At 36.5% G+C, this 18,314-nt stretch overlaps 1 protein-coding gene across 4 annotated transcripts in view; it reads right to left on the reverse strand.

The window, feature by feature from the left end:
* Positions 1-18,314, reverse strand: part of Lin52 (lin-52 DREAM MuvB core complex component) — a 95,614-nt gene that overhangs the window by 68,133 nt on the left and 9,167 nt on the right. For 3 of the 4 annotated variants that reach the window (XR_012446101.1, XM_074067560.1, XM_074067559.1), the window contains exons 4-5: positions 17,019-17,085; positions 14,493-14,576 (exon numbers count right to left, since the gene is read on the reverse strand). Coding sequence is in view for 3 of the 4 variants with exons in the window: in XM_074067560.1 (XP_073923661.1) it covers positions 14,493-14,576; positions 17,019-17,085 (151 nt within the window). In the remaining variant the exon portion in view is untranslated. Of the gene's footprint in view, positions 1-11,709; positions 14,033-14,492; positions 14,577-17,018; positions 17,086-18,314 lie in introns of those variants that run through there. The other variant, XM_020166721.2, reaches the window with a different exon arrangement.

An 18,314-nucleotide genomic window follows, 5' to 3' on the forward strand; every position in this document is an offset into this window, starting at 1 on the left:
GATACCACATTTTCTTGATCCATTCATCGGTAGTGGGGCATCTTGGCTGTTTCCATAACTTGGCTATTGTGAATAGTGCTGCAATAAACATGGGTGTGCAGGTGCCTCTGGAGTAACCTGTGTCAGAGTCTTTTGGGTATATCCCCAGGAGTGGTACTGCTGGATCAAATGGTAGATCAATGCTTAGCTTTTTAAGTAGCCTCCTAATTTTTTTCCAGAGTGGTTGTACTAGTTTACATTCCCACCAACACTGTAAGAGGGTTCCTTTTTCCCCCCCATCCTCGACAACATCTGTTGGTGATGGTGTTGCTAATGATGGCTATTCTAACAGGGGTGAGGTGGAATCTTAATGTGGTTTTAATTTGCATTTCCTTTATTGCTAGAGATTGTGAGCATTTTTTCATGTGTTTTTGGCCATTTGAATTTCTTCTTTTGAGAAAGTTCTGTTTAGTTCACTTGCCCATTTCTTTATTGGTTCATTAGTTTTGGGAGAATTTAGTTTTTTAAGTTCCCTATATATTCTGGTTATCAGTCCTTTGTTTGATGTGTAGCTGGCAAATATTTTCTCCCACTCTGTGGGTGTTCTCTTCAGTTTAGAGACCATTTCTTTTGATGAACAGAAGCTTTTTAGTTTTATGAAGTCCCATTTATCTATGCTATCTCTTAGTTGCTGTGCTGCTGGGATTCCGTTGAGAAAGTTCTTACCTATACCTACTAACTCCAGAGTATTTCCTACTCTTTCCTGTATCAACTTTAGAGTTTGGGGTCTGATATTAAGATCCTTGATTAGTTTTGATTTAATGTTGGTATAGGGTGATATACATGGATCTAGTTTCAGTTTTTGCAGACTGCTAACCAGTTTTCCCAGCAGTTTTTGTTGAAGAGGCTGCTTTTTCTCCATCGTATATTTTTAGCTCCTTTGTCAAAAACAAGTTGGTTATAGTTGTGTGGCTTCATATCTAGATCCTCTATTCTGTTCCACTGGTCTTCATGTCTGTTTTTGTGCCAGTACCATGCTGTTTTTATTGTTATTGCTTTGTAATATAGTTTGAAGTCAGGTATCGTGATACCTCCAGCATTGTTCTTTTGACTGAGTATTGCCTTGGCTATTCGTGGCCTCTTGTGTTTCCATATAAATTTAACGGTAGATTTTTTTAATCTCTTTAATGAATGTCATTGGAATTTTGATGGGAACTGCATTAAACATGTAGATTACTTTTGGGAGTATAGACAATTTTACTATGTTGATTCTACCAATCCATGAGCATGGGAGATCTCTCCACTTTCTATAGTCTTCCTCAATCTCTTTCTTCAGAAGTTTATAGTTTTCCTTGTAGAGGTCATTCACATCTTTTGTTAGGTTTACACCTAGGTATTTGATTTTTTTTGAGGCTATTGTAAATGGAATTGTTTTCACATATTCTTTTTCAGTTTGTTCATTGTTAGTGTATAGAAATGTTAATGATTTTTCTATGTTGATTTTATATCCTGCTACCTTGCTGTAGCTATTGATGGTGTCTAGGAGCTTCTGAGTAGTTTTTTGGGTCTTTAAGGTATAGGATCATCTTGTCTGCTATAGGGATATTTTGACAGTTTCTTTATCTATTTGTATTCCTTTTATTCCTTCTTCTTGCCTAATTGCTCTGGCTAGGAATTCCAGTACTATGTTGAATAGGAGTGGAGAGAGTGGGCATCCTTGTCTAGTTCCTGATTTTAGAGGGAATGGTTTGTTTTTTTTCCATTAAGTATAATGCTGGCTGTGGGTTTGTCATACACAGCTTTTATAATGTTGAGGTACTTTCCTTCTATTCCTAGTTTTCTTAGAGCTTTTATCATGAAATGGTGTTGGATCTTATCGAAGGCTTTTTCTGCATCTATTGAGATGATCAAGTGTTTTTTGTCTTTGCTTCTGTTAATGTGGTTTATTATGTTTATTGATTTTTGTATGTTGAACTACCCCTGCATTCCTGGGATAAAGCCTACTTGGTTGTGGTGAATAATCTTTTTGATGTGTTGTTGAATTTGGTTTGCCATTATTTTGTTGAGAATTTTTGCATCAATGTTCATTAAGGAGATTGGCCTATAGTTCTCCTTTGTGGAGGTGTCTTTGCCTGGTTTTGGGATAAGTGTAATACTGGCTTCATAAAATGTGTTAGGCAGTTTTCCTTCCCTTTCTATTTCGTGGAACAGTTTAAGGAGGGTTGGTATCAGTTCTTCTTTAAAGGTCTGATAGAATTCAGCAGAGAATCCATCAGGTCCTGGACTTTTCTTTTTGGGGAGACTCTTGATTGATGCTTCAATTTCATTTTGTGTTATAGATCTATTCAGGTGATCAAGTTCCTCTTGATTCAGTTTTGGATGATCAAATGTATCTAGAAATCTGTCCATTTCTTTAAGATTTTCAAATTTATTTGAATATAGGTTCTCAAAGTAGTCTCTGATGATTTCCTGGACTTCCATGGTGTTTGTTGTTATCTCTCCTTTTGCATTCCTGATTCTACTAATTTGGGGTTTTTCTCTCCTCATTTTAGTCAGGTTTGCCAGGGGTCTGTCAATCTTGTTTAGTTTTTCAAAGAACCAACTTTTTGTCTCATTAATTCTTTGTATGATTTTTTTGGGTTCTATTTCATTGATTTCAGCTCTTATTTTTATTATTTCTCTCCTTCTATTTGTTTTGGGATTTGCTTGTTTTTGTTTTTCTAGGAGTTTGAGATGTATCATTAGGTCACTGATTTGGGATCTTTCAATCTTTTTAATATATGCACTCATGGCTATAAACTTTCCTCTCAGGACTGCCTTTGCTGTGTCCCACAGGTTCCAGTAGATTGTGTTTTCATTTTCATTGACTTCCAAGAACTTTTTAATTTCCTTTTTTATTTCATCAATGACCCACTGTTCATTAAGCAATGAGTTATTCAGTTTCCAGCTGTTTGCATGTTTTTTGTCTTTACTTTTGTTGTTGAGTTCTACTTTTACTGCATTGTGATCAGATAGTATGCACGGTATAATTTCTATGTTCTTATATTTGCTGAGGCTTGCTTTGTGCCCTAGGATATGACCTATTTTGGAGAAGGTTCCGTGGGCTGCTGAGAAGAATGTATATTGTGTAGAGGTTGGATGAAATGTTCTGTAGACATCAAGTAGGTCCATTTGATCTATTGTATATTTTAGATCTTGGATTTCTTTATTGATTTTTTGTTTGAATGAGCTATCTATTGATAACAGGGTGTTAAAGTCTCCCACAACCACTGTGTTGGAGTTAATATATGCTTTTAGATCTTTCAGGGTATGTTTGATGAAATTGGGTGCGCTGACATTGGGTGCATATAGGTTGATAATTATTTCCTTTTGGTCTATTTCCCCTTTTATTAGTATGGAATGTCCTTCTTTATCTCGTTTGATCAATGTAGGTTGAAGTCTACTTTGTCAGAGATAAGTATTGCTACTCCTGCCTGTTTTCGGGGGCCATTGGTTTGGTAAATCTTCTTCCAGCCTTTCATCCTAAGCCTATGCTTATTTCTGCCGGTGAGATGGGTCTCCTGTAAGCATCAAATTGTTGGATCTTCCTTTTTAATCCATTTCATCAAACGGTGCCTTTTGATGGGTGAATTAAGTCCCTTAACATTAAGTGTTAGTACTGATAAGTATGTGGTGATTCCTGTCATTTAGTTGTCTTAGTTGTTTGAAGGTTTGATTGTGTGTACCTAAGTTGAGTTACTCTCTACTTTCCTGCTTTTTCTTTTCCTGTAGTTTGGTGCTGCCTGTCCTTTCATGGTTAAGTTGAGTGTCACTTTCTGAGTACAGAATCTCTTGAAGAATCCTTTGTAGTGGTGGCTTTGTGGTGACATATTGTTTTAGTTTCTGCTTATCATGGAAGACTTTTATTGCTCCATCTATTTTGAATGATAGTTTTGCTTGGTAGAGTATCCTGGGGTTGAAGTTATTTAATGAAACATATTGTAATGCTTGGCGTTAGCAAGGACAGGGTGGAAAGTGCATTTCTGGACAACTCAGTCATATATTTCTTTCTCAGTCACAGGTCCCACAAATCTCTAACTATGAGTAAAATGCAGCATTCATTCCTAAGATGAGTTACCTGATGCACATATAATCCAAATAGATCTATTAATTAACAGATACAGGGTAGCAAATATTTGGGGTACATTACTACTACTTCAAATTTAAACTTCTGAAACTTATTCCAGTGAGCAAAGAATTGAAAGTCCAGTATACATACAAAGTTCCTAAAAAATTCCTAAGTAGCTCTACATAGCTACCCAAATAAAAAAGCAGTAACATGGAAGAAAATTACTCAAAATTAAGGCATTCCACTTAGAGGCTTAGGACTTGCCAAATAATACAGGTACTTCATGAACCCATTTCTGAAGTGTTACAAATTCACTCCCTTATGAAGAGACATGTAAAAGTACTATGTGGGTTTTCTGGTTGTTAACCAAGTATCTTGCCTCCTTCTGACTCCCTGTCATCAACCAAGCTACAAAGAGCATGGCAAAACTCCTAATTTCAGCCTCTTCCCAACATCCATCCAGACATTTACCCAGTCCTGAAAATTACAAAGATCCATTGTCAGTGCACTCTTCCTATTCTCACTGCCACCATCCATTTAAGTCTTCAGTCCTTCACCCTGGACTCCCACAATAACTTCCTGCCTCTACCATTCCATTCCCCCCTATGCACTGACAACTCCTATAGGTATGTGACAGTCCTACTCAAAACTCTTCAATGGTAGAATTTTTAATAACAGATGGAACTGCTTATGAAAGAGTAAATGGGGAAAAAAAAGCACAGAAATGTAGCTCAGTAGTAGAATGCTTGATCAGTTTGATCAGTATGCACAAGGCCCTGGGTTTAATCCCCAGCACCACAATAACAAAGAAACAAATTTAAAAAAAACCACTACGAACAACAGGCTATGCATACACTACAGTCTCAGTTATGTTAGAAAAGCATGTCTGTGTGTTTGTATAAGTATAAGTATAAATGTAAACACATACATCCACATGTAAAGGGAATAAAAGGAGGCCAGGAAACAAATCAAATATTAAATTATCTCTTTGTGGTAAGGTTATTTACCACTTTTCTGAACTTTCTTTTTTATTTTTGGCAGTATTGGGGTTTGAACTCAGGGCCTCATGCTTGCTAGGTAGGTGCTCTACCACTTGATTCTCTCCACCAGTCCTATTTTGTGATGGGTTTTCTCAAGATAGGGTCTTATGAACTATTTGCCCACACTAGCTTCTAATCATGATCCTCCCGATCTCTGCCTCCTAAGTGGCTAGGATTTACATTATGAGCCACTGGCCCAGGGCCTAAACTTTCTTCCCTATTTTTACAATGAACAAATTTGTAATAAAGTTTCTTTTAGTCAAGTGTTTCCACCACCACATATAATGACACATAGTTAACATCACAATCATTAAGACACTTTTTAAAGAACATTCACGTATCCCATTACCAATGAGCTTAAATCCTTATGCCCTGCAATTCAAGATCCTCCTCAATCTGGCCCCAAACTCTTTCTAGTCTTAATTCTTTGATCCTTAATATAACTGGGGTCCTCAGGGACCAGATCTGATTACTCATACTATTCCTTGGGCACAGCTGTTGTTCTCAAACTTAGGGCTGGTGGAGTGGATCAAGTGGTAGTGCAAGGTCCAGAGATCAAACTCTAGTACCACCAAAAAAAAAACCGGAACACTGATCCAAATGTTATTTTGCTCCTAATGTTCACTCCACTTGAAGCATGTTCCCTTCCCATTTCCACTCATCAAGATCCCATGTGTTCTACAAGGACTATTTTCAATGTTCCACGAACAGGAAATACTTCTATGCTCTTTTGTTTTGTCCATGGGAGACATCATTCACTGACTTCTCTGAATCCAGAATCCTTCTCTAAATCCTCAGTGGTCCTAGGCAATGCTACTTATCAATCCGTGGATATAAAAAAAATGCAACTTATTTGCCATTCCTGTAGCAATCAGATGCAATATGCCCTTTTTTCTCCTACCCATATAGGTTTTTGTACTCTCATAGAGCTTATCTCCTCTACCTTCTATTAAGAATTATTTACTTAATGGCCTTATCTCCCTTTCCTCATAGATATTAGTTTGCCTAGTACAGTAACAATGTCTAATTCAACTTCATATCCCCTACAGAGCCTTGTGTTAAATAGTCATTCAACCAGCTCATGAACAGGATACTTCATTCTTCTGTTATTACCTCATCACTCAAAATGACTAAATATTTGAAAGCTTTGTCAAAAAATAATGAAAATTTTCTTAAAGGACTAATTAGTCCAAGTTTATTCCATCAATTTTAGCTAAAATTGTTTTAATTTAATATTGTATTGTCTGATATCACATGATAACAAAGTCCAAGGATACGAGAACTGAACCCATTTTGAGGGACATATACCCAACTATGGAAGCCATCGAGTTAAACAATCACATTTTTCTAAGTTTTTGAACCAATCTTCTTAATCAAATACAAAAAGCTATTTCAGACAATAAAGAAAATAATAGACTCCAAACATAAATATATATTGTTTCAGAAAAGAAATGGTTTAAAAAGTAAGATGCAGTGATGAATAGGGAAACAAAAAGCTAAAAATTCATGCAAGGGATCAATAAAGTGAGGCAAATAGTATGGTAAAACCACAAGAATTTTTTTTAACCTAAATTGGAAATCCACTTCAAGAAAAGCTAGAAGTATAGTAAGACTCATGCTGCCATCTAGAGGCTAAAACCTAGATGATTTTTCTCTTCCATCAGTAAAGGACTGCTAATTTATTTTCAACTATTAAAGACAGAGAGGTAGAACCAAACAGGCCTTATATATAATGGAAGCCAGACAAATAACTTTGACTTTAGGCCACACAAAAGAATATCCAGGGTGAATGAGTCAGTTATTCTCTCTCTCTCTTCTTCATTAATTAAAATTGAAACTCAAAAGAGCTAACTGTCCTCTGGAATTTTATTTAGATGTGGAACAATTTCTAAATATAAATAGTCACCTTTTCAAAAACACATGCTCAGAGTTTAGAAAAGTATACTAACAGGTAAGCTCGAAAGCAAAATTTTTAATTTAGTATCATCACCAAGGCAAGTTGTACCAAATAATTTCTGGTAAAGACAACTTAATCAATGTAGATAATGGAATAAAGTATCAAATTTAAATGGGGAAATCTCAAATTTTTTACACTAAAATATTGCTTTTAAAAACTATAGAGATCTGTGAGGCCCTGAGATCAATCCATAGTACTGGGGAGGGAGGTTGGATCTATAGAAATTTAGCCAAATAACAGTTCCACTGAAACTGCTAAGTGAACAAAGCTATAGGATTAGACTATAAATAAGCTAAATTCTATAAAGTTTTTATAAAGGCTAATATACTCAGAGATCTTATTTACAATAAAAAGTCTCTACACACACACACACGCCACAAATTGAGGGCTGATGGAGTGACTCAAGTGGTAGAGTGCCTGCACAGGAACTGTGAGGCCCTGAATTCAAGCCCCAGTACCACCAAAACCATGAATGAATAATAAAAATAAGCAAATAAACCACAAACTGAACCATACTTAATGCTTTCTCCCTAAGATCAGGAAGAACACAAGGATGTCCACTCTTACCACTTCTGTTCAACACTACAATTTCTAGCCAGGGTAAGAAAATGGCATAAAAAATATCTAGATTAGAAATTAAAAAGTAAAATCATCTCTTTGCAAACAAAGATAATGCACATAAAAAAAATTGTAAGCAATTACTGGGCACCAATGGTGCATGCCTGTAATCCCAGCTACTCGGGAGGTAGATATCAGGAGGATCAAGATTCAAGTCCAGCCCAGGCAAATAGTTTGCAAGACCCTATATGGGAAATACCCAACACAGAACGGGACTTGCAGAGTTGTTCAAGTGGTAGAGTGCCTGCCTAGCAAGCATAAGGCCTTGAGTTCAAGTCTGAGTACCACCAAAGACATCCTCTGAAGAAAATATTTAACTAATGAATAAGCACATGAAAGCATACTACATATCATCATTATTAGGCAAATGCAAATCCAAACCAGAATGAGACACCACTTTATACCCTCTAAGACAGATATGATAATATAATGATTTTTTTATGAGCACAATAACAAGTATTGGCCAGGGTGTAGCAAAAGAACGCTTATACACACTGCTAGTGGGAATGTACAGTGGTTCAGCCAGTTTGGAAAACAGTCTAACAGTTCCTCCAAAGGTCAGATACAGTGTTAACATATGACCTAGAGGTTCACTCCTAGTTATAAATGCAAGAGAATGAAAAATATGTCCATAGAAAACTTATACGTGGGTATTCAGAGCAGCATTATTCATATTAGCCAAATAGCAGAAACAACCCAAATGACTTTCAAAACTGATATAGTGTAGTACATTTACACAATGGAGTATCATTCAGTCATAAAAGAGAACGAAGCACAGATACACGCTACAATGTAGTTGAACACAGTATTACGTTAGTTAAAGAATCCAAGGCTGGGGGTATAGCTCAGTAACAGCATGTGCAAGGCTGTGGGTTTGGAAAAACAAAAGAAAAAACAAAGAATCCAGCCACAAAGACCACATACTATACAATTCCAGACTATACAGACTCCAAATCCACATAGGCATAAAGTAGGCTGGCGGTGGCTGATGCCAGGAGAGACTGGAGAGTCATGGAAGAGTGACTGCAAATAAGTATAGGGTTTCTTTTTAAGGTGATGAAAGTAAATTTTTTTTTTTTGCAGTACTGGGGCTTTAACTCAGGGCCTACACCTTGAGCCACTCCACCAGCCCTTTTTTGTGAAGGATTTTTCTTTAAGATAGGGTCTCACAAACTATTTGCCCAGGTTGGCTTCAAACCATGATCTTCCCGATCTCTGCCTCTGCTAGGATTACAGGCATGAGCTACTGGCGATGGGCAATGAAAATATATTTGACTGTGATGATGACTGTATAACTCCATGAATATAATAAGAACCACTGCATCACACATCATAAAGAGGAGTTACAGGGCATGGGAAAACATCTCTATAAAGCTGTTACAAAAAAGAATAAATACATCAGAGCCCCAATGTTTGACCTCTGCTTTCCCAATTTTCATATTATATTTTAAAATATTTTCAAGTTAGATCATCTACATGACTAGTAAAGATTTGTCTCTTTCAGAGACAGGGAAAGAAAATTAGAAAAGGGTAAGAATTACCGAGAATCACAACTCAATAGGATTCACAGTAATTCAGCGGGTCTTAGGAATAAAGGAAGCAACCTATTATAGTAACTTACAGACTAAATCAGGACCATGCCCAGGTCATAAAAGTGGTGGAGTAGGGTTAAAGTACAAGACAAAAAGAAATCATTATCAACACACTTCACACGATATGTACTCTGTAATTATCAAATGTTATAAGAAAATAAATTCCCGATATCACAAGAACTTCAAATGCTGCTTCTCATCACTAAAACACCAACTGCACACTCAAGTGGTAGAATGCTTGCCTAGCAAGCATGAGGCCCTGAGTGCAAATCCTAGTACTGCCAAAAAAAAACCCCAAAACAAATAACATCAACTGTCCAGAAAAAGAATAATTTCTAGAAGCTTCCATCTTTTCAGTTTTAACCAATGGACTTCATTAGAAAAATTCTGTTATTTCATCTGAAAGCATCAACAGTTGAACATTCAATCAGCAAATATACACTGCATACTTGCTGTAAGTCAGTTCCTTTATGGACTACAAAGGCGACCCCCAAATAAGACTCTTACCTTAAAAAATTACACTCAATCCAAGGGATAAGACAAATACCACAAATCTCCAAGAAGAATAACAAAAGTGGCTTACAAATGAAACAAACTGCTCTAAGAGCAATGAGAGACCAGGAAAAAGTTCACTTCCCAGATTAGGTAGGGATGAAAGGAAAAGGCTCATGAATGAGGTAAGCAACATGAACAAACTAACGAGATGGGGAAGTTCCAGAAAAAGTATTTCAGATAGGTATAGTATAAGGTGTTTAGCAGGAGAAAATAAGTATAAAGGCTAGAGATTCAGCTAGAGTCAGAGTGTAGAGGATTTTGAATGCCATGTTACACAGTCTGAATTTTATTATATGGGTAATGATGTACCCATATGACTCATGAGCAAAGGACAAGGAGAAAATGTAACTTTAGAAAATTAATCTGGCAGTAGTAAACAAGACTGACTAGAATGAGGCTAGGAGGCAAGTTAGAAGGTCAGTGCAATAATCCCAGTAAAAGGCACTGAACTTAGCTGAAAGTAACATAGAATTCTTTATATACTAGCCAGAATTTTAGCATTTCTTGTATTTCTAAGCATTTTAAGGGAAATTTCATATGAATTAAGTGCCCAAATCAAACTAATGTCCCCAATCATCTGAGAGGCTTTTAAATGCCTGTAACAAAAGTTACTGCATTACCAAATTTGCACACCAAAAGCATTATCTGAGGCATAATCAGTACCAAATCAAAGGGTAGGGCTCATCTTCCAAAAGACACACCCCAGTTACTATCAGCCCTAGAAGGTTCACATCTTTGTTTTTCCCCCCCACGGTGCTAGGGTTTGAACTTAGGGCCTCACGCTTGCCAAGCAGACGCTCTACCACTTGAGCCACACTGCCAACCTTCACATCATTTGTATACTAACATTTAACAATGCTTCTGGGAAATGACAATCATGGTTTGAGACAAATTTTTTTTCTTTTCATCATCTTTATCACGGCAGATATTTGCATGAAAACAGTATCAGTGGTCCTTGGGGATTCATCAGTTCCTACTGCTTACTTTTCAACCATGTCATCCTCTCAATTAGTGTAGGAAAGAGGATTGAGACATTACCAGATTAAGGTGTCAAGTGAAACCCAACCCCTAGAGTAGATAAATAATCTGTAAGTGCAAAAAAAAAAAAAAATCTTATTTTTATGCAAATACACTAGAAACAATAATACAGAGACTGTCTTCAAGAAATCCAGTATTTATCAATGTAGTTATTTCTACTTCTAACTTTAAAAAGTATTTCTTTACATCAGCTACATTTACTACAGTCAAGGAAAACGGCAAACAGTTGCAAAGTACTGCTATAGAAGGCTGAATTGTGAACTGGAAGATAATTTTGAGAATCTCAGTTATGTTTATGGTACTCATCTGGCAAAAACAAGCATTTGTTATGCAGTTTAGGTTCAGTGCTTAAGGTGGCTGAGTTAGTTACTTCAACTCCTCCCCCCCAACCCCCAATGGCTTAAATCCTTACAAATACAAATAAATATTTGTATGGCTTTAATTGTGGATTAAGCAAAACAAAAGCAAAAGCAAAAAAACACACCAACGTTCTTAATCTGTGAGAAGTCATTAAAAACTTTTTTACGCTTAGGGAACTGAGAATCAAAAACTAGTAAGAAAAAAGAATCATTTATCCTGTCATTTTAGTAGGAACATCTCTCAAAGCAATCAAATAGTTGGTAAGATAAAGTCCTTTATAGGACTAGACAAGAAGGAATGACAGAATAAGAATATCATCACCTAGCAACCTTTTTTTTTTTTCATTTTTCTTTTATTATTCATATGTGCATACAAGGCTTGGTTCATTTCTCCCCCCTGCCCCCACCCCCTCCCTTACCACCCACTCCACCCCCTCCCGCTCCCCCCCCTCAATACCCAGCAGAAACTATTTTGCCCTTATCTCTAATTTTGTACCTAGCAACCTTTAATAAAATAGTGTACCTAGACAATAATCAAAGGCTGTTACTATGGGTGAAAGGTTAGTGGAGAATTTTACAATGAATAAGCAGGCTGACAATACCTTTATCAACTATTAATATTAATATCAAACACAGAGAGTCAAGCTATACTCAAGACTTACTATACTCTCTGACAGATGTAACACTACCACCTGTGAAACATTCTTGCCAACATAAAAATAAATCAAGCCTGTAACTATCCAAGTTTCTAGAGCTAATTACCTGGAAATGAAAAGGGATAGATGAACATGGTAAGCACAACTGCAACAAAATCCAGAATGTGGGAAACTGAATTAATGACTAGGTTTAATAAGAGACAAGGGAAAGTAAGGAAGGTGGAACTACAGTAGACTTAAAAACCTATCAATCGAAATTAGTATATGACCCTTCTTTAGATCCTGGCTCAAACAAGCCAACTGTATAAAGTCAATTATGAATCAAACAAATCTGAACTGTGACTGGCTAGCTCATGGTATTACACAAACTTGTTGAAACTGTTTAGGCATAAGCCCAGTGTAGTGGTGCATGCCTACCATCGAGCTACTTGGGAGGTTGAAGCAGAAGGACCACTTAAGCCCATGACTTTGAGACTAGCCCGGGCAACACAGTGAGATTCCATTTCTTAAAGAAAAAATTTTTTAAATTAGGCATTCATACCAGCTCTGCTGAAATTAAAAAAAAAAAAGAAAGAAAGAAAAGAAAAATTAGGCATAATAGAAGTGTGCCCTTGTTTGTTGGAAAATATAGAAAGCTAGGCTTAAAAAAAGGTAATATGGTACCTAAGTCTTGCTTTAAAATTACTATGGAAGGTTATTATAAATGAAACAAGATTGTTCATATGTTGATTATTTAAGCTGGGGTACATAAAGTCATCATCTGTTTATACTTTAGAATAAATTTTTCTGTAATAGAAAGTGGGAAAATACACTTCATTACTTTTTTTAGAAGAGAAAGAGAAACTAATGAGATGGAACGTAGCAATTTCAGCCACAGCTAACCAGAGATGAGATAGCTCACAAGCATCCTCTTCATGTAACAAGCATAAAGTTTGCTTCATTAAAAACTGATACCGACAAGGCACTGATCCTTGATTTGATTATAGCATTTATTATTCAAAGGTAGAAACAAAATCAAGGAATTCTATATAAATTTCACATTCATGAATTTAAATATCACAGATGTGCCTTATACTTGGTAATTAGGAGCTTCACCAAAGCATAAACTTTAATCAGAAGAAAGAAATCAATAAGATATAAAGGAGAGTTAAATACCAAAAAATGACTACCTAACAACTATATCTCTAAGCACTTTATTATCCTCTATTTCTTGATTCATGAAGTGATTAAAAAAATTTTTTTGGTAAAAAAAAAAATCCAACTGTGGGCTGAAGATGTGTCACAGTGGTGGAATGCTTGTCTAGCATGCACAAGGCCCTGGGTTTGATCCCCAGCAAACCCAAAACAAAAAACAAAACAAGCTAACTTTACATACAGTAACAGAAATAAAGAAAGGATAAAATTAGAAATCTCAAATTTTAAAGCAAAATGTTAAATTTGGCGGTAACTTAAATCAATGCTGTGAACAAACACTATGCTCTAAAGAAACAAGAAAAACAAGTAACAAGACTATTTTTAGAATTGCACCAATTAGTATGAAACTTGCATTTTTGAAGAAATCTATACAACCTAATAGGACTCTCAAGATTATAGATTTAATGATGGTCTGAAGTAGTCCCTGAGAATAGGTTCTAACCACTGCATTTATGTTGAGTATTTCTTCTTTCAATTACAAAGTGAGAACTTTCTACAATTCCTTTTCCACTTTTGTAATGAATACAATATGAGAAGAGATGTAATGAATAAAAAATGTATATTAAGAGAATGGAGAGCAGACAGGCATAAAACAAGAAATTTTAAGGCATTACTCATGGAAGCAGATATGTTCTTGGTCTGTCATATATCCCTTCCTTCGGGGAACCAATTCTTACCTCCCATTCCACAAAATTTGGGTCAGACCAACCTCTCTATTCTGTGTCTGAATGGACCCAGTCCTGGTCCATCAATCACAGTGCTTCTGGACAACTGGAAAAAGGACTGGCTCAAGGATGGGTATGAGAATCAACACAGAACAGTCAAAGTCTTCCCCAGCAACTTTCTTTTGAAACATTCTTCTTTTGGGATGAGATTCAAAAATATATAAACTGGATCTCCTTTTGGCCATCTTTCCCAGTGCTGAGAAAAAGCTATCTGTTTCAACAAAGAATACAAGACTAATGCATGATGAAGCAGAACTTTGATATGCAAAACACAAGCAAGAACAAGAGTTCATCCCAAGGATCATGGATCTATATATATCCGCAAAGTTATTTCTATACCTGGACTTTTTTTTGTTTAAACTCCTGGACTTTTAATAAATTAATGTGAACTAATAAAGTCTCTCTGACTTAAGCTACTTTGAGTTGATCCCCTTAAACTTGTGAAAGGGTCCCAACCAACTTTTACTGTACAGAGAAATGTAATTTGTTGCCTAGTAAATCCAGTAATTATTCCACCACACTTTATTATAAAAGGCACATTTTAGGTTGCATTGACTTCTTACCTTCAGATCACTTATCTTTTCTCTAATTAAAGGAAAATTGTACTTTCCTAGAACTCATCATGGAACTTACAACATGTAACCCTGAAAAAATGTGATCTGGGTACTCACACTCATCCAGCCCCAGCTGATAGGCCAGGTTCTGTAGACCTCGTACCTTCTCCATCAAATTAGCTGTGGTGAGGCTCCCCAGTTCTGAAACAGAATAATTTATTTCAACACTATTTCTTCCCACTGTTCTCCAGTAACAATTCATTTGGGTTGGGAATCCTGGCTATAAGTTTTCAACCTGGGCTGGAGTACAGCTGAATGGTAGAGTATGCACAAAGTCCTTGATTTGATCCCCAGTATCACAAAAAAGCAAGCTTTATTTCTACTGAATAAATAGCAAATGGATACAAACACAAACACGCGCGCACACACACTCTCAGTGAATTTTTTTAGTTCTGAAAAGTGCCTCAGATGAGCTTTCCCACTTACTGAGAAAAGAGTTAGCATAAATGCAGTAACAAATTAAGTATTTTATCCTAAGGATCTTTTTATAACATTCATTTTGTCAATCATATAAAATGAATACATCATTAAAGTGCAAAACTTTATGATGCGATGAAGCATTAAGAAAGTCTTGCAGACAGATCTTGATCTTGCAAAATGACATTTTCTGTTTGTAAGTCCTATGATTTCAACAATAATAGCAACAAAACACTGTTCTCCATTTACCTAAATGTAAAAAAGAAAGATGAAATATAGCCAGGTGCAGTGGCTCACACCTGTAAATTCTAGCTACTCATGAGGTAGACAACAAGAGGACTGACATTTAAAGCCAGCCTGGGCAAAAAGCTAGAGAAGCCAATCTCAATCAAAAAGCTGGGTGGGTACACACCTGTAGACCCACCTACTAGGAGGACCATAAGTAGAAGGATCACAGTCAGAGGCCTGACCTAGACAAAGACTTGACACCCTACCTAAAAAATAAAACAAAGGGGCATAAGGGTGGCTCAAGTGCTATGAGTGTGAGGTCCTCGTTTGAACCCCAATACAACCATAAAAACAAAAACAAAAAAACTCCTATATATAAACCCAAACTTCCCCTTCAAAATCAAACTTCTATGAAATTTTTTAAAGTTTACCAAGTAAAAAGATAATATACTACAAGAAAACTTACTTTCCCAGATTTTCATTTAAATAGCACCCAATATTCCATTAGGTTTAAAACACAGGTCAATTTTGCATGGAACATAATGACACGATCTCTCACTGAAAATTTAGTCTCATTAAGAAATACAGGCTGATACTCTATTACATAAATGTGCTTGTACATCAGACCAATGAACCCAAGATGCCCACAAGGCATAACTTTTTCACAGTTGGAGGAGGGAATCTGCATTTAAACATGAAGAACAATGAATTACTTCTAAAACCAAATAAAGGTGGTTTTTTTCTCCCATTTATCATGCTGCAATCATCTGTATCTGGCATAAGTAGACTTTCTTGACCTATTCAACTGCTAAGATCTCAAGAGGGAAGGGCGATAAAGGAGAATGATAGAGGGAGTGAATTCAACTATGATATCGTGCAAAAATTTTTTTTTTTTTTTGGTGGTACTGGGGTTTGAACTGAGGGCCTCACACTTAACTAGGCAGGCACTCTACCACTTGAGCCACTCCACCAGCCATTGTAAGAACTTTTGTAAATGTCATAGTGTACCCCCAGTACAACAATTTAAAAAAACAAAACACAAATCAATAAATAGGAACCATAAGTGGAAAAAAAAAAGACCTCAAGAATCCCATATTTTTACTTTAATTTCAATCTATTACTTCACAACCATCAAGAATTTAATCAGACGGAATTAAAAAATAGAGTAAAATCATAAAAAGTAATGTTTTTAAATTTAAATTTCCACTCTGTGATTGAATTCCAAATCTTCCCCAGTGCCACAGAAAGAAAGAGCTCCGTGGTTCACATCCATAATCCTAGCTACTTGGGAGCCTGAGATCCGGGTTATCGTGTTTTGAAGACAGCCCAGACAAAAAGTTTGCAATACCCCATCTCCAAATTAACCACAACAAAATGGACTGGAGGTGTGGCTCAAATGGTAGAGCATCTGCTTTGCAAGCATGAAGCCTTGAGTTAAAAACCCATTCCCACAAAAAAAAAAAAAAGAAAAAGAAATAAAAAACACTTTACTGTGACTTACTCTTGAATTTGCAGGATTTCTACACTTGGAAAAAGTATTAGAAGGCATTCCAGACACAAAGAACTATGAAGGGGGGTTAAGTAGGCAGTTTGACGCCAAAAATATTTATAAGGGAGGGAAAAACTGGAAAGGTAGTTTGTGGAGGAACACTCACATCAGGATAAAAGTGAGGACAAGCGAGGCATGGTGGTGCACCTGTAATCCCGGCTACTAGGGAAGCTGAGGAAGGAGAGTCACCTGACTTCATGAGACCAACCCAGGCAACATAGTGAGAGAAGAAAGAAGAAACAAAAGAGAGAGAGGGAGGGAGGGAGGGAGGGAGAGAGAGAGAGAGAGAGAGAGAGAGAGAGAGAGAGAGAGAGAGAGAGAGAGAGAGAGAAAGTAAGAAAAGAGAGAAAAGAAAGGAAGAAAAAAAAAAGGACACCAGCATCACTTACCTTTCAACATGTCAATGTCATCACGTTCTATTTCAGCCATCCATTTAGGCGGAGAGCTAGTAATAGGCTGTCAGAAAATAAGAATATACCCATTCAGATACATAAAAAGTAGGAACACTCTTTCTTATAAGAAATGTAACTTGTCACACAGCCTTCAGGTTTTGAAGATACTGGCAAATTACCATTTCAAAGACCCAGATTTCAATCCTAGCTACTTGGGAGGCTGAGATTAAGAGGATCAGGCTTTTGAGGCAAGCACAGGCAAATAGTTCACAACATCCCATCTTCAAAGTACCAGAGCAAAATGGGCTGGAGCTGTGGCTCAAGGCGTAGACCACTTGCTTTGCAAGCATGAAGCCCTGAGTTCAAACCCAGTTCCATCAAAAAAAAAAAAAGATTTCTTCAGGTTCAGATATGAACTACAAATAGTCATCTTACAAAATAATATTGCTCATCTTTAAAACTTACCCCAGAGAGATGATCTTAGAAGAACTTGGTTGACTACTAGTACTATTTCACACACAAGAAACTAATAAAGCAATAAAACTACTTGAAATTCCAATTTGGTGAAAGCCTCTAACTGAACTATTTGAAATAGTAATCAGTAACAGAAAGAAAGAATCAAAAATGGGGAAATTCTCAACTCAAGTGAAATTTCATAATGTTATTTTGGCAGTACTGGGGTATGAAATCAGGGCCTCATGCTTGCTAAGCAGGTGTTCTACCACTTGAGTGACTCCAACAGTCCTGTTTTGTGCTGGATATTTTCAAGATAGGGTCTCTGAAACTATTTGGCTGGGCTTGCTTCAAGCTGCAATCCTCCTGATTTTTGCCTCCTGAGTAGCTAGGATTACAGGCATGAGCCACTGGTGCCTGGTAAAGTTTCATAATTTGATTACAGAAGTTTTAGAAAATTTAAAAAATTTAAGTTATCTTCTCATTTCTCAAAGTGAAACTGAAAACTATGAAAGAAAGCTCACTCTTAGAATACCTTCAGGTCAACAATTTTCAATCCTAGTTGTACATGAGAAACACCTGGTAACCTTAAAAAAATGTAAATGCCACTGGGTGTAGTAGTACATGCCTATAATCCCAGCATGTAGGAGGATCATGAGTTCAAGGCTAGCCTGGGATACAGAGCAAGTTTGAGTTTGAGGCCAGTCTGGGTTATATAGTGAGGCCCTGAACCAAAAAGTAAAAGAAAACAAAATAAAAATATAAATGCCTTGGCTACATTCCAGATGTACTGATTTAGACTATCAGGAGTAATTGGGAGGGCCCAGTGTAAAAACTGGA

This window comes from Castor canadensis, chromosome 3 (assembly GCF_047511655.1).
Source record: "Castor canadensis chromosome 3, mCasCan1.hap1v2, whole genome shotgun sequence".
Lineage (NCBI taxonomy): Eukaryota > Metazoa > Chordata > Mammalia > Rodentia > Castoridae > Castor > Castor canadensis.